Here is a 17,442-nt window from a genome sequence, read left to right on the forward strand (position 1 = left end):
GGAGCAAGAAGTACATATGTCCTGTAAAACCTTGTTAAGTCATCAGTTTTAATATAAAATCTAACCTTTCAAAGGCTTTTTGTTTTAGAAATTGCTTGTGGCCATATCTTCTTTGTTGATGCTGCATTAAAGTCAATTTTAATCAGCTGACGTATGGTGCTGTTACTATCAGACCTGAGTAGTAATGTTATTAATCATGAATTAAATTATTCATGACCTCAGTGAGGCTTAATGACTGCTTCTACAATGTGCGATATACCTTGCATAAGAAACAGTCATTTAAATTTTATGAAAAACAGATAACACCAGCACTATGACTGATGTCATTTAGCCTAATTGCGTTCTACTATTGACTAATACAAGAAAAAAACAGTGTTAATAAACACCATTTCAATAATCTTTAAACATTCTCAATGGACATCATAAAACTTATGTTTATTAATAACAACACCTTGGTAGGTATTAATTATGACTTTGCTAGTATTATGCAAACCCATTTATGATTATTTATTACATCCTGATTTAGGATATAGAATGTGGCATATATATATATTCAAGGGGACCAAAGATCATACTGTTTTTTGTAGCACTTAGCATTATATTAATGTAAAACTAATTAACAATGAGAAAAACAGAGTAAATCAAGTGTTAAAATTGTGTACGATAAATGACGCACTAAAACCACTCTTTTCAGTCAGGGATTTAGAATACTCTGAAGTATTTAATCATGAGTAGGAACACCAATAAAAAATGAAGTGGCATCTCTCTACTACTTGGCTCAGCTTCATTGTTTTAATGATTTCTATGCAGAGAATATAATAAATGTGTTTTTAATAATGATTTATCTAAAGCACAGACAATAGTTAGAAAAATGTGGTCAAAAGGCCAGACCAATTTAAATACCACAAAGATATAGTTGTTGATTCTCTTCTGAGTGGAGTCAGTGGGGGTTCTGCCACTAATTTCAATACTTGTTTACAGTATCTTTATTCCCTACTATATCAAACTCCTTAAAAACTAACAGATTTATTTGGGCATAAGCTTTCGTGGGTAAAAAACCCACTGCGGGTGCGGTGCTGTGGCGGAGTCCTGGAGCGAGACAACAAAGGGGAACGGCATCGATGTTCGTGTCGCGAGTGGCTATGGTAGCCCTTCGGAGACGAAGACCTTCGGTGTCATCTGTCTCGGTCTCTGGAGGCGGAGCGGTGCCTGGAGCCCGTGTCAGTCAGAACCCAGCCAGACCTGGTGGGGGTTGACGGTGACCGGCGTGGACTATGCATGGGATGGTGACTGGGTGGCGAATGGCATCAGGAACATTCCCTCGACCACAAACGGTAGCGAGCCGGGGGTGACTGCGGAGATCCCAGCAATGGTTTGCCTCTGGACCGTGGAGCCAGCGTTGGTGGTGCCCCTGGTACCGGCATAGACATAACGTCCCAAGCCGTTTGCAGGGCCTCCGGCGTGGAGGGCATCCGGACATCTGGGGAAGCCTGCTCTGAATGGGCTGGGCTACTCCGCTCGACCTGAGTCGGAGGCCTGGAGGCTGATAGGGACCAAGGACTGCCCAACATGGGCCTAGCCTCTCCCCCGGTTTTGCTCCGGTGCCATGGCGGAGAAGGCCTCTTCCGAGCCTTCTTGGCGTGCCCCGCGGACGGGGAGCGGTGCCGACTGGTAGATGGCACCGATGGGTCGCCACGCACCAACACCACGTTATCCGGTGCCGACTTGGGGAATGGCGTGCCGGAGTTGGGGTCAATGCTGACTCCATCAGGTTAGCCCAGAGCCGAATGTCTCTTTCTCTCCTGGTCCTAGGCTTGAAAGACCTGCAAATCTTGCAGCAATTGCTGAGATGGGTTTCACCCAGACAGCATAAACAGTCGGTGTGCGGATCACTCACTGGCATCGGTCGTCTACAAGTGTCGTACAACTTAAAACCCGGGGCACGGGGCATGCCGCGGCACGGGCTCACTAAACTAAACTAAACTAATCTAACTACTTCAAAGGACAGTTACCTGTTCCATAACTGGTGTTCTTCGATATGCGTTGCTCGTGTCTATTCTACAGTAGGTGTGTGTGCTCGCCACGTGCACAAATACCGGAAGTTTTTCCCTTAGCAGCATCCATAGCGGGGGAGCACCGCTGCGACCCCTGGAGTAGCGCCGACATATCGTGCCATAAAGCGGGCTGCGTGCTCCCTCCACCCTCAGTTCCTTCTTGCCAGACAACTCCGACAGAGGGGAAAGGAGGGTGGGACGTGGAATAGACAGGAGCAACACATCTCGAAGAACGCCAGTTACAGAACGGGTAACTGTCCTTTCTTCTTCAAGTGATTGCTCCTGTGTATTCCACAGTAGGTGACTCCAAGCTATTCCTGACGGAGGTGGGTAGGAGTTCTAAATGATAAAGGTTAAGGGTTACCCAGGCGGAGCACCACCCTACCAAACCCGGCGGCGTCCCTTGCTTGGGAGACGATCGCATAGTACGATGCAAAAGTATGGGCAGAGGACCATGTAGCAGCCCTGCAGATGTCCTGAACAGGGACATGAGCCACATAGGCCGCTGACAAGGCCTGGGCTCTCGTCGAATGCGCCTTAACAATAGGAGGCAGGGGAACCCCTGTCAGGTCGTAACAGGTGCGAATGCACGAGGTAATCCAGCGGGAGATCCGCTGGGTGGAAACCGATTGCCCCCTCATGCGCTCGACCGTAGCAACAAAAAGCTGAGGGGATTTCCGGAATGGCCTTGTTCGATCTAAGTAAAAGGCCAGCGCTCTACGTACATCTAGCATGTGTAGGTGTCGTTCCTCATTGGAGGAATGGGGCTTAGGACACAGGACTGGCAGGAAAATGTCCTGGTCCATATGAAACGCTGAGACCACCTTCGGCAGGAAGGCTGGGTGCGGGCGAAGCTGGACCTTCCCCTTATGGAAGACAGTGTACGGGGGATCCGAGGTCAGCGCCCTAAGCTCCGAAACCCTGTGGGCTGAGGCGATAGCCACCAAAAACGCCACTTTCTCAGATAAGTGGGACCAGGAGCAAGTGGCCAAGGGCTCAAAGGGAGGTCCCGTGAGGCGTGACAGCACCAGGTTCAGGTCCCAAGGAGGAACCGGGGGTCTAGCATAAGGGAACGCTCTGTCCAAACCCTTTAAAAACCTGGAAGTCGTGTGGTGGGAGAACACTGACTGTCCCGCCACCCGAAATGGCCCCCAGGTGCACCCTGATCGAGGAGGGAGCCAGCCCTTCAGTCCTAAGGGACAGGAGGTAGTCCAGGACCAGCTGGAGAGGAGCGGACGCAGGGGAGGAACTTCTCTCCCTCGCCCATGAGGAGAACCGATACCACTTAGCCAGGTAGGCCCTCCGTGTGGATGGCTTCCTGCTTTCAAGCAGGACCCGTCTAACAGCCTCGGTACACCTCCCATCCTCCGCATCTAGCCACGGAACAGCCATGCTGTCAGGTGGAGTGGAGCCAGGTTGGGATGGAGGAGACGACCTCCCTCCTGGGAGAGGAGGTCCGGGCGGAGCGGCAGCCTGCGAGGGGGGGGCCGCCAAGAATTGCAGTAAGGTCCCATATCAATGTTGATGGGCCCAATCTGGGGCTATCAGGATAATTCTCGCCCCGTCTGACTTCACCTTCTGTAGGACCCTGCCTATTGCGCGCCGAGGACGCGGTGCCCGGGGCGGGGTCGGCTCGACGTGCTGGTGCCGGGGCCAATGCTGACTCCATTAGGAGAGCTCGGAGTCAGATCTCATGCTCCTTCTTTGTTCGCGGCTTGAAGGAGCGGCAAATTTTACACTTCTCACTAATGTGAGCCTCGCCCAGACAGCGAAGACACTGAGTGTGTGGATCGCTTCTGGGCATAGAATTGCGACAAGAGTTGCACGACTTGAAGCCTGGGCCACGGGGCATGCCCCGAGCCCGGCACTAACAGAAAAAAGTTCAACAAGTAACTTCAGTGAAAGCTGGATACCACTAAGGCTAGAAATGCTGCAGCAAAGCTGGAGCACAAAGTTCCAACTACCTTCACTGGCGGCAAGAAGGAACTGATGGTGGAGGGAGCACGCAGCCCCCTTTATGGCGCGATATGTCGGCGCCACTCCAGGGGTTGCAGCGGTGCTCCCCTACTACGGATGCTGCTAAGGGAAAAACTGCCGGCACCGGTGCACGTGGCAAGCACGCACACCTACTGTGGAATACACAGGTGCAATCACTCGAAGAAGAACTACAGGTACTACTACACCGAACGAACAAGAGTTCTGGAGGAAAGCTGTAGACAAGCTGGAGCAGAGCAGTTCCGAAGTACCTTCACTGGTGGCAAGAAGGAACAGAGGGTGGGGGGAGCGCGCAGCGCCCCTTATACTGCACCATGCAGGCGCCACTCTAGGGGTCGCTAGGGGCGCTCCCCTACGGGTACTGCTAGGGGAAATACTTCTGGCACCGGTGCACGTGGCGAGCACGCACACCTATTGTGGAATACACATGAGCAATCACTCGAAGAATAGGGATCTACAACCTAGACAGAGCTACTATATGGTGGGTGCATAATTGGTTGGAAAACTGTTCCCAGAGAGTAGTTATCAATGGTTCACAGTCAAACTGGAAGTGCATATCGAGTGGGGTCCCACAGGGATCAGTTCTAGGTCTAATCTGTTCAATATCTTTATCAATGATTTAGATAATGGCATAAAGAGTACACTTATAAAGTTTGCAGATGATACCAAGATGGGAGGGGTCACAAGTACTTTGGAGGATAGGGTTAAAATTCAAAATGATCTAGACAAACTAGACAAATGCTCTGAAGTAAATAGGATGAAATTCAATAAGGACAAATGCAAAGTACTCCACTTAGGAAGGAACAATCAGTTGCACTCATACAAAATGGGAAGTCACTGCCTAGGAAGGAGAACTGCAGAAAGGGATCTGGGGATCATAGTGGATCACAAGGTAAATACCAGTCAACAGTGTAAAGAAAAAGAAACCGTTGCAAAAAAAGAAACATCATTCTAGGATGTATTAGCAGGAGTGTTGTAAGCAAGTCACGAGAAGTAATTCTTCTGCTCTACTCAGTATTGTGTCCAGTTCTACGCACCACATCTCAGGCAAGATGTGGACAAACTGGAGAAAATCCAGAGAAGAGCAACAAAAATGATTAAAGGTCCAGAAAACATGACCTATGATGGAAGATTGAAAAAAACTGGGTTTGTTTAATCTGGAGAAGAGAAAAGAAGATAGAGGGGCCATGATAACAGTTTTCAAGTAAATAAAAGGCTGTCACAAGGACAATGGAGATAAATTGTTCTCATTAATCTCTGAAGATAGGACAAGAAGCAATAGGCTTAAATTGCAGCAAAGACGCTTTAGGATGGATATTAGGAAAAACTTCCTGTCAGGGTAGTTAAACACTGGAATAAATTGCCTAGCGAGGTTATAGAATCTCCATCATTGGAGATTTTTAAGAGCAGGTTAGACAAACACCTGTCAGGGATGGTCTAGATAATACTTAGTCCTGCCATGAGTGGAGGGGACTGGACTAGATGAACTCTTGAGGTCCCTTCCAGTCTGATGTTTCTATAATATTAAAGATTTAATCCATGAACACTAAACAAGAAACCTAAAGAAAATACTACTATGTGATGTTTCCAATAATTTGAAGAAATGTAGTATCAATCTTAAATCTTTTAGGGCCAAATTCACAAGTATGTTTTGACAGCTTTAAGCCATTCTCCTGAAAAACTCATGAAGAAGTGTTCTCTTCAAAATGGCCACTACCTCACCGTTCCCAACTGAAGAGAAACCCAGCTCCCCCTCTAGGAATCTGTCAGTTTCCTGTGCTCTCATGAGGTAAATAGGAGCACTGCGAGGAGCAACTGAGTGCAGATACAGGCCTATGGCCCGAATCCCACTGAGGACAACAAGAGATGATGGCTATTTTGAGAGATGACTGTTCTTTGTGGACTTCTCTGAAGATTAACAGTGGTTGAAGAATAAAAAGGAAACTTTCAGTTATGAAGCAGCAAAGAATGGCCACTAATTCTAAAAAGAAAATTCTTCTAATGAAGCCTCGTCATAAGATTCTATTAAGTTTTAACTATATGGGAAATTTGAAGAGTCTGTTTTATTCGTTATTAAGATCATCAGGCATTACAAAAAAGGTTTTGCCAGGGGGTGCAAAATTTCTTAAAGGTCCCATTTTAAAATTAATTTAACTCAAACTAATTAATGGATTTATTTGTAAATCCTCAGAACCTTCTTTACTCAAGAAGTGGTGTCATTTGGGGGAGGATGTGCTGTAATTTTCATACATAACTAAAAGAGTGACTCCCTGCTTTCTGTGCAAAACTTAACTAATCTTAACTATATTATCTCTACAACATACAATAGATACTGAAATACACTTATCTAATTGCAAAAAAGTACACACACACACACACAGAGGAAATGTATGTTATAACTGAATTTTAGCTTTATTTTGTATTTGAAAACCTATAAAAAATGTATTTATTGTGATTATTTCCAGAAACAGGGAATGAGCATCATACCCTACCAGAGCATGGGAATTTTTTTTTTTAAATTACAAATGTATACAGCATCTTGTATACCAAATTACACTCAAACAAAGCCAGCCACTTTGATCAAAAAAGTGTCATGTCTCACACACACTGGTTCTTCAGACTAATGTCTACACTACTCAACGTGTCCAACTATTGGCCAGCTTCCAGAAGGCTGGCGTTAATATTATTAGTATTATAGGAGCTTTTGTGATGGCGCTGTTAAACAATAATAGAATAACAACAGAATAATAATAGAACAATAATAGAATACCATGTAAGTTCATGTAAGTTTAACTTTCATGATAAAGAGATTGCACTACAGTACTTGTATGAGGTGAATTGAAAAATACTATTTCTTTTATCATTTCTACAGTGCAAGTATTTGTAATAAAAATGATAATATAAAGTGAGCATTGTACACTTTGTATTCTGTATTGTAATAGAAATCAATATATTTGAAAATGTAGAAAAACATCCAAAAATATTTAATAAATTTCCATTGGTATTCTATTGTTTAACTGTGAGATTAATCAAGATTAATTTTTTTAATCGTGATTAGTTTTTTTGAGTTAATCACGTGAGTTAACTGTGATTAATCAACAACCCTAAAAAAAGTAAATTTTTTTCTTTGCACACCTAAGAAAATGAGTGACAAAAGCACACACCTTTATCATATAAATTACCTCAGGTTCATTCTAAATGTCATATAACTAAATCCTCATTTGTTTAGTTCAGATAAAACCACAATCTTCACTGTATCCCAACAAAGAACATTAAAGATTCATTAAACAGTGTTGATATTAGAAATGGGTTCAAGCAGGGTTCAGATTCAGATTAGTTTAGGTTTAAGTTCAGGATTGATCAGTGCCAAAATCTCTCAGATAATCTAATAATTTTTGCAAAATTGGATAAAAATCTTGAAAGCAGTATTCATTAGAGATTTTGTCTAAGGCCAAACCATACCTGGATAATAGGTCCTCTCCAGTTAGGATACAACCCAGAACTAAAACTATGCAGACAAGCAGAGAGCTAGGAATATTTATCCACGCACCTCAAATATGAAGGAGCTCATATTCATAGTGCAACTTTTGATCATATCTAGTTATACAAATTAAGTTAACTACATTTTAGAGGTTAACAAAAATAAAAACTTACTCAGAAATGTGTTCAGCAGCAGGGCAAGCTAGGGAAACTGGAATTAAAAATAAAGAATTAATTCTACATTAAAAAATACACCTTGAAATATCATCATGAAAGATCATCCATTTCATCCTTACCCATAACAATTTTACATTCAACAACAACACTTTGTCCAAGCCATGGGTACTAGGGTAGCTCCCCAATACTACAACCTTTTCATTGTCCATCTTGAAGAAGAATTACTGGACAAACGTACCTCAAAACTAGTGATATACTTGAAATATATCAATGGTATTTTCATCCTCTGGACAGATGACCTAAACTCCCTCACTGATTTCCACCACAACTTTAATAACCCCTATCCATCCATTAAACTCTCTCTAAAACACTTCCACACTAGCGTCAACTTCCTGGACACCATGATCAGCTTCAACGTTGGAACTCTACAGACAATTTATAAAAAAAACAAACCTTGATCACCACACCTACTTTCATAGATCCAGTAACCACCTCAAACACACCAAGATATCAGTTATTGACAGCCAGGCACTCAAATACCACAGAATACAGTAGAATAAAGTCTGGGATATACACCTTAACACACCTAAAAACTCCCTCATCTGACCTTCAAACAACTCCCCCAACCTTTCCAAGCTCATCATCAGAAGCAAGCTCCCCAGAGACCAGGACATACCAACTCCAAGCACCACCAGACCCTGCCAGCATAACAGATGCAAAATCTGTAAACATATCCCCATTGCTAGGATGATCAACACCTCCCACAACACACCTTTCCAGATCCATGGGTCCTACATATGCCTATCACAACATGCGGCGTACATCATCCAGTGCACTAAATGCCCAACAATAACTTCATGAATGAAAGCAGACAATCACTACATTCCCGAGTGAACTCACTCAGAAAAATGATAAGACAAAAACACCATATCATTTGTGTGTAAACACTTTTCACAAAATGATCTCTCTGTGGATGAGAACTGAGGTCAGCTATAAAGTACTCCTGGGGGAATTCTGCACCACTGCACATGCGCAGAATTGATGTCCCTTGCAGATTTCTTTGCTTCCCCACAGAAAAATGACTTTCTGATGGGAAGCATGTTACCCTCCCGAGCATTACGTTTTGGAGGCCCAGGGCAGCCAGCAGAAAGGTAAATCACTGCGGGGCAGAAGGCAGGACTGGGGAAGACATGGCTAGTGGCTCCTACCGTGCATCAGTCTCTGCTGTTGGTCCCGGCTGGGCAGGGGAGGACAGGACTTCCTCTTCCCTTGCACAGCATCCGTGGCTGGGTCAGACCCACCCCCAGATTTCACCCCTGGCTGAAGGAATCTCTGAAAACTCCCACCCTCATCCCCCACTTACTGCACCCATCACTCCCCAGCTGCAGGGGGAGGGATTCCTGTACAGGCAGCTGCTCCCCCATCCGCCCAACTCCTGTGCATCCAGACCCACTCATACCCAGACCCTCCCACCGAGCCTCACCCCCCTGCACTCAGAAGCCCACCACCCGATGAGCCCCACTGCCCCTGCACCTGGACCACCCCACCGAGCCCCAACTGGACCCCCCACACCCAGGCCCCACCCCCCCGCTGAGCCCCAACCTTCACCTGGACCCTCTGCAGAGTCCCATTACCATTGTATCCAGAACCCCCCTCAAGAAGCCCCTATGTATCCAGATCCCCCCTGCACCTGGATCCCCCACTGAGCTGCCCACACAGAACCCTCTTGATCCACACTTGGATCCTGCTTTGCTGAGTCTGCCTGCACACACCTGGTGCACCTAGCACAGAGTGTAGGGCCCTGGGGTGTTTCTGGGGCAGGCCCGGTCCTTGCACTGTGTCAGGGTTGGGTGCAGCCTCATTGCTGAGTCCATGTCCCGGGAGGAGCTGCACCATGATCTCCCACCTCTGTGCAGCCAGTGTGCTCCCCAATGCCAGGCTGGATCCTCCACATTTATTTGAAAAATAAAATGTGCAGAATTTTGCAGAATTTTAAAATACGTGCGCAGAATTTTTATTTTTTTGGCACAGAATGCCTTCAGGAGTAAGAAAGGAAACGTGCACAACACCTTCAAAAGATGAGCCTTGGAGCTTAAATTCATAACTTTGCTAAAAGCTAAAAATCATGGACCGAAGAAAGGCACTGGCTTTATGGCTTATTACAACAATCTATAACCCACTAACCACACCCCCATTCCCCTCCATTACTGGAAAGGAGTTAATGGACCACTTCACCTTGAACAACACATATTTCAAGGGACTAACTATTTACGCTAAACAATCTGTTCCACCTTGTATTTAGCTATGACACTCTGAATACATTTCAAAGACATGTAGAAGAGCTACATGTAAGCTTGAATGCTTGTCACTGTCACCAACAAAAGTTGGTCCAATAAATGATATCACTTCACCCAACTTATCATGAAAGATTAGCATTCATTTTGGGATGTAACTCCACAAGAACCACCAATAATGTGGTAGACTAAAATACTATATTATTAATATTCAATATATAAAAATAAAATATATTACATGTACTTACCATTCTCTATAATAACTTGACAAGTATGAGTATGTCTTTCACTCAAATGTGTGGCCATCTTATCTAAGCCAGAAACATCAGTTAGGAAATCACAATTAAGACACACTACAGTAACACCCCTAAAAAGGAAGAGAAAAAAGAAAAAAAAAAGGTAAAAAGAGTGAGTAGTATAAGGCTATGAAAGATTGTCTTCTACTTGTGGCATATAAAGTTTGAGACTATGTGAAGATCCAATGAAAATAAAATGTACATGTATGTAATGTTTATGTAAATCATCATCATTTTTTGTGCACTTAAGTATTTATTATTTGCATTAAGGTAGCATGTAGGAACCCTAGTCATATACCAGGACCCCACTGTGCTCAGCACTGTACAAACGTAATAAAAAGAAAGTCATAAAAGTATTATCCATTATTAGCACTTTTACTTGAGCATTCCAAGCATTATAGATAGCAGGTGTGTGAGAGGAAGTTCTTCTTTTGAAAATTTGGCAGGAATGGGGAATAAGGGTGGAAGAGACATGTAGACAGTTGCTTTATTTATCTGCAGCTACATTAAACATTATTAGTTCTCCCACAAGCAGCTTCACTTCCCCTGCATAAACATTTTCACTTCCATGCTACTTCCAACTTGTGGCAACCCACAAGATCAAGAGTTCCAAAGTTTGAACCTCAAATACAGGCCTTATATATAATATCAACTAAGCGACTAGACAGGTATAAGAGTGTATATTAAAAAAAGAATGAAACAAAGAATAATTTGCAACTGAAAATAAGAGTTACCTCAGTTCTTCTGAATGCTTCTTATAGATCCAAAATCTTTTACTTGGACGAGCACTATGAAAACTAGAGAGAAGAAAATATAATTTACACTATTTTTCTATATAGAGGGCAAGTCTTTTTGAGTGTAGTATTCCACATAACTACACTGTAAATGGTACTGCAAGTTGCCTGTTGCAAGACATGAAAATAAAGGCCTTTTATTGTCTGTCCATGTACTAGTCTAAGGTAGTAAATTTGGTACATAAAGAGTTTACAGGTTCAAGCATCTCATTCCCTGTTCAAAATACTGAAATACTACACCAACATCTTTAAAACATCACTAGTTGTTATATATTTTCAGGATTAGACTACCAGTTAAATAAGTATGTCTTTATCCTTTTCCGTTTAGTAAACTTTTAAGTACTTTCTGAGGAATTGTGATTTTTGGAGAAAACATTTCAGTCATGATTAGCTGAAGTACTATGAAGTTTAATTTTCAGGATACAATCACTTACTATTATAATATGGCAATAGCATTGCATTGTCTTTGAATAAGTAGTTTAAATTTTTGTGTTTGGACATAAATAAGTAGTAAGTCATTTCTGAAAATAGATAAAACAGCCTGAGAATATATTCTCAGCTTCTAAAGGTTTAACTATTATTTTGATGTTTTACAGTAATTACAATAAGCTATATGTTTGTTCTCAGTATCAGTATTTCAGTTTGCTCCAGCTCCACTATGTTTTGGAAACAAGGCATCATTTATGGACTATACTCAATAGGTTTGCACAACAGCTTAATAAATGTGCGTATGTGAGATCTGTCTTAATATATAAGACCAACTAAAGCCACAAGACAGCTATACAGCTGCTGGTTGCTAACATAGAAGGTTCTCCTATTAACTAACTAGAAACCAGCAAGTTTGTAACACGATACATCACTTCATCCAAAAACTCAAATGGACACTGACACCACAACATGTCTGTGTGTGTATGTAGGCACAGGCATGTCTACATACATACACACAAAATGCTAAAACATTAAGATTGTAAAGTCAAGCACTCAGTTAGAAAATGCCAGAATTTAAAGTTGCCTAGGGAACCTTAACTCATTCTGATTGTGCGTATGCATTATATAGTCCTTAATTATATGATCACATTTTTTTCACAGGACCCCTGCCTCATTCAGTGCACAGACTGAACAGTGCTCATTTAATGAGCAGCTATTCAACATTTTGATTTACCCTCATTGTATGTGAGGTCCCATACCTTATTTACTGCACCACTATTCAAACACTCCACTAAATACAGAATTATTAATTTTCTCATGGGCTTTTCTATCACGATCATCACTGCAGTATCTGACTATTTCACAAACATCAATGAATTTACCTTCACATTACCCCTGTGAGATAAGGCAGTATTATTTTACAGATGCAGAACTGAGGCACAGAGAGAATAGAGTCAAAAAAGTATCCACTAATTTTGGGTGGCCAATTTTAGACACTTACAGCCTGATTTTTCAGAGAACGTCTCATTATATAGCACTGCGTACGTTTAAAGCACAGATCCCATAGACTTTAGTTGTAACTGTGACTGAACTGCCCTTCTACAATTCAAACATTAGGATCTCAAGGTGGGTGGCTAGAAAATGAGGAAAAAATTATTACTGATCACCTCTGAAAAATTTGGTTTAAGTTACTTGCCCAGCCTCACATAAGAATTCTGTGGCAGAGATAGAGGCAGGGATAGAACCCAGTTCTCCAGGGTATCATTTCATTGCCTCAACCACGAAATCATTGTTTCTCTTCCTGCAATACCACGCCTCACTCTATACGCAGGGTCCTGCTTATAGTCTGAGTTGTTTTTTTATAGCAAGTACCAGTGCAGTGGATTTAGCCACACATCTGTCATTAACATTGCTTTGAAAATCTAAGCCTATAGTTTTCCTCAGTCCTATGAAACAAATACAAGATACAACTCACAGAAACAGTTAACATAAATTATATATAGGTTAAAGAAAAATATTTTATAATAACCATGACTATAATTATAAAAATTTGAACAGTTCTCACCTCATCATATGATTCACATAGGCTTTGCTACAGCTAGTATTGTATCTGCATAAGCTGCAATGGACATATGCTGGAAAGTGACTTGCAAAATCTTTTATTTCTGAGTAACATTCAATGCATTTATGAACTCCCAAACGATACCTAATAGTAATACAAATGAACCAAATACTGTTAGTGTTAATACATTAAGGGGACATAATATATTTAAAAGGTCTTATTTTAAAGCCTCAACAGCATTGGTTTGACTAGTAAAAAGAGGGTCTTTTTAACAATGTGTTGACTGACTAATGATTTTAAACACCATTTAGTACCCAGCGTAGACAGTTTAACACCTTTTAAAAATGTTAGCTGGTCATGGTAGAGCCTATATACAAAGTAGTGTTTAAATTCATATTAGCTCATATTTCTTAAAAAACACTCAAGAAATTTCCCCCCCTCTAATTACAGTGTCATTCTGATCTTAAAACTTACTCAAAGGTTATCTGCAAAGGACTTTTAAATAAGTTATTTGCCTGCTTTTTGCTTCTCTAAGCTGTGTAGAAAAGGATTGGGGGGGTCTCCTCTGAGATATCTTCCCAACCCATCCACCCCCAAAATACTCCACAAACTTTACAGAAAAATTAAATGAAGAAAGTTAAGTCTGGTCCTCCCTAATTTTGTTGGAGGCCCAGTTGGATGTCCTGAAGCATATTTATTGTGAGGTTTAGTACCTCAATTGAAGAAGCAGGATTGTTAATCTTTAACAAAGGCATTCTGTATCCAAAATGTTATTCATTGAAGTTAAATAGCTATTAAAAAAGTTTTATACAATCAAACTAAAGATCCTCTCTCTTCTCAATAGCTTAGCTTTCAATCTCTTGACTCTTCTGGAACAATTTCATTACATCTCCAGTCACCAGAGTGCCTTCTAGGACAGACAAGACCTGAATTCCTAATTTTAAAAATAAACAGGAAAAACAAACAAAACCTTAAAAACCCTACAAACAAAATGATTTCTTTGTAACCTCATAAAGAAGCTAAAAGGAACACAAGCACAGCTATATTTCCCTTTGCAAGTCATCTTTAGTAGACTCTACCTGGAGACTCAATATTTCAACAAAACATGATTTTGTACAGTGACCCAGTGAAAAGTCTAAATTTTGTAGGAAATTAGTACTTTTCACATCATCTGTACTGCTCATCCATTGCCAGGAAGTCTGTTGCTAAAAAAACAAACAAATCACATGGGGAAGAATAAAGATAAAAATAATATCAAGATATTGGTATGCAAATATCAAGGTACTAGCGTCTTTCTTATGAACCTGCTCTTCCTGCCAAACTCAACCATGTCACAAATCCCCTGTGTTCCAATAAGCTTTATCTTCATGAACTGATCTTTAACTACTTTTTGTAAGTATGTTCAAAATATACTTTAGAACAGTATTAACTGAAAGATTTTACCTTAGATTATGCAATGCTGTATTGGCAACTTTTTTTTTTTTTTTGCTGCTGCTGCTGCTGCTAGTAAATGTGTTTTGCTTCTTCTGTATAGTTGATGATTTTAATTTTGATTTATTTGTATTAGATTTGTTGTGATTTTTAGTGTTTGTGTTTTTAGTTTTGGGAGATAACTGAAATGTGGAGGTGCTTGTGCTAAAAGATGTGGCAGATGTTCCAGATTGAAGAGGTCCAACGGAAGCTCGAATAGTAACCTAGGAACATGAAATAATATGGGCACTTTATTTTTATAACACTGTAAAAATTAATGACACCAATTAGCGAGTTATATTTAAATTTTTGAAATGCCTATTCCTATAACTTAGGCAAAGCTTTCATTTGCCTTGTATATTTTGTTCATATCCCTGTTGCATAAAACAAATAAAGCAGTTTACTGTCAGGAAAATTTTGCTTCACATGGAACACAAATATATAGAATCCTATTCAATAAGACATATGTTGAAAAATATTACTTTCAACTGACACAGAACAGAAGCTATACCCCAAATAGTTTACTGATTTTCAGCAAAAAAGGGGGCATCCAATAGGTAACAGCAGAAAATTCTAAAGTAAGCAAGCAGAACATCTACTACTTAGTCTTCCCATTAAATCTTAGGATAATTGAGTGTGTTATCACAGAAGACTGAAGTCTGACCTGAGGGTTTACTGGGGGGAAAAGAAGTACTTCATAATTTGCAAAGCAACTATCCAATTATGAGTTCTCCTACAGGGACTGAAATGACAGTGTGGTCAAGCTGGTCAGCTTCCAACAGACCAGCTACTTCACAGACCTGCCAAGTCCACAGGTTTTCCTCATAGGACTATGGATCTCAAACCCTCTTAGAAGTCGGTATGAAAAAACCCTAATTTACAGGGAAATCTTGTGCTGATTGGCTACTTGTCACTCATTCTATTTTTTCCTTGAGGAAGGGGAACCAGGTGAGATGATGATCCACACGCTGATGAACAGCAAGGTTCCCTCAGCACATATAGCAAGAAGAGCTCTCTTTATCTCCCTTCAAACATGGGTCTGGCAAACTCTTATAGATCTCTGTGCTCAGGACAGAGTTCTAACTAGGGAGCAGCAACTTTTGCCCCCTTGCTGGCTGCTGCTCTTCCCCAACATGGCCCCATAAATTGAGAAAGGGTCAAATATTCTCAACCACTGATCACACCCTCTCTATAGTCAATATGCTGAAGCCCTCGCTTTTCTCCAAGAAAGTGAGGGGGGAAGAGAAGGCAAAAACAGGACCCTCAGCTCAGGAAAGCAGCAGGACAGACTTCTTCTAAAAAGTGGGAGTGGGGCTATTATCAATTGTGTGTGTTGGGGTGCACAGACATGTGCGGGGAAAGCACAGTCCTGTATAAATTATGAAGAGGGGAGGCAGAATTAAATAATCCGTTTTGAGGGATGGTGTAAAATTGATTGCTTTGAGCAGGGAAGATTCCCTCCTTTCCCAACTCCTCAGTATCTCCCACCTAAAATCCAGTACCCCCATCTCCTCCTCTCTAAGTAGGCTCTCTCCATTTCTCCGGCCAGGTAACTTTTTCTTTTTTTCTCTTTTATATGAAGTAAAAACTTACTTTAGTTCCAGGAGGCAATCCCTCTAATTGCTTAGGTTTCCTGAATGTCCGGTGATGCTGAGTCTTGTGATCCATTTTTTCTTTGCATGTCAAAAATTGCAATCTGCACTTAGTACAACGGTATATTCCTTTTTTCTTTTAAAAATGGAAGACAATTTACAGTAAGCGGGAATCTTCTAATGAACTGAAACTGCCATCCTAGCATGTCTCAAGCAATAATGACCTAAATCTTATTTTAACAAGTCACTCTTAATAATCCTAAAACCCATAATACTGTATAACAAACCAGAAAATGAACATGTGTACAGTGCTTTAAAATGCAAAGCAATACATAAACACGATGTATCAGTAGCATCTAGGTTACCAATTCAATGAAATTACAAATAAAAGATAACTATAATCCTGCATCTGGTTCCGCAAGAGTGAGTGTGTGTTTTGTCATTGATTTCAAGAGGATGTCAGTATGACATATCTAAGCAAAGAAATGACATGTATTCTTTCATAGACTGTGCAGAGGTTTTTTAATAGATTTTTAATATTATTGCTAACACAGGTTACAAAAATAACTCCTCACACATCAATATATTGGGGAAATCTAAGAATGGAATCCAATAGTTTACTTAAAAGAATTCAAAAGAAATGGCCCAAAGTTTTATACGATAAATATTTTCTCTTATTAGTATATTTACCTCCAGTATTTTAAAACATAAGTCTTCTCAATGTCGCACAATCAATTAAGCTATTTTTATGTGGGAAAATGTACATTAGCATATTATTAAGTTAAGTTTTGCTTTTTTGGTCACATTTCTATATCATGAAGAGACAAAAATTAATAGCTACTTACCTGATGCCTCATATAATGATGCATGTATGGTGCTCCAATTTTAATAACTTTGAGGCAAAATGGACAAAGCAAATGTTTTGTGTTTTCATGTACAGTTCTAAAATGGGTTTCTACATCTGAAAAAGCTGATGATCTGTAATTGCACACCTAGAAATAAAAGTGTAATTTAACCTCATGAGATCTTATGTTGACTTCTTTGCTGAAAATTTTCTTAAGTAAAAAAAAAAAGGTGTTTTAATACTGAATACTCTGAGGTACCTGGCAAACATATGGCATTTCACCTGGCTTATGATTGTCCTTCATATGTTGCAGAAGAACTTGCTCTGTTTCAAAGGATAATTCACAGATTTTACAAATAGCTGAAAAAGAACAGAAAATAATCAAAATGTATTAATTGGAGTTTGGGGGAAGAAATAGAGTATTGTGCGTGTGTAAACTGCTATGTATATATACAT

The 17,442-nt window shown here is 40.9% G+C and overlaps 1 protein-coding gene across 16 annotated transcripts in view; it reads right to left on the reverse strand.

Annotated features, from left to right (window-relative positions):
- Positions 1-17,442, reverse strand: part of ZNF280D (zinc finger protein 280D) — an 85,743-nt gene that overhangs the window by 11,985 nt on the left and 56,316 nt on the right. For all 16 annotated transcript variants that reach the window (XR_010590720.1, XR_010590721.1, XR_010590716.1 and 13 more), the window contains 8 exons: positions 17,246-17,346; positions 16,988-17,134; positions 16,144-16,278; positions 14,524-14,774; positions 13,084-13,224; positions 11,031-11,093; positions 10,249-10,367; positions 7,704-7,740 (listed from right to left, as the gene is read on the reverse strand). Coding sequence is in view for 10 of the 16 variants with exons in the window: in XM_065558247.1 (XP_065414319.1) it covers positions 7,704-7,740; positions 10,249-10,367; positions 11,031-11,093; positions 13,084-13,224; positions 14,524-14,774; positions 16,144-16,278; positions 16,988-17,134; positions 17,246-17,346 (994 nt within the window). In the remaining 6 variants the exon portion in view is untranslated. The remainder of the gene's footprint in view (positions 1-7,703; positions 7,741-10,248; positions 10,368-11,030; positions 11,094-13,083; positions 13,225-14,523; positions 14,775-16,143; positions 16,279-16,987; positions 17,135-17,245; positions 17,347-17,442) is intronic.

The sequence above is a fragment of the Chrysemys picta genome, chromosome 10 (assembly GCF_011386835.1).
Source record: "Chrysemys picta bellii isolate R12L10 chromosome 10, ASM1138683v2, whole genome shotgun sequence".
Classification (NCBI taxonomy): Eukaryota; Metazoa; Chordata; order Testudines; family Emydidae; genus Chrysemys; species Chrysemys picta.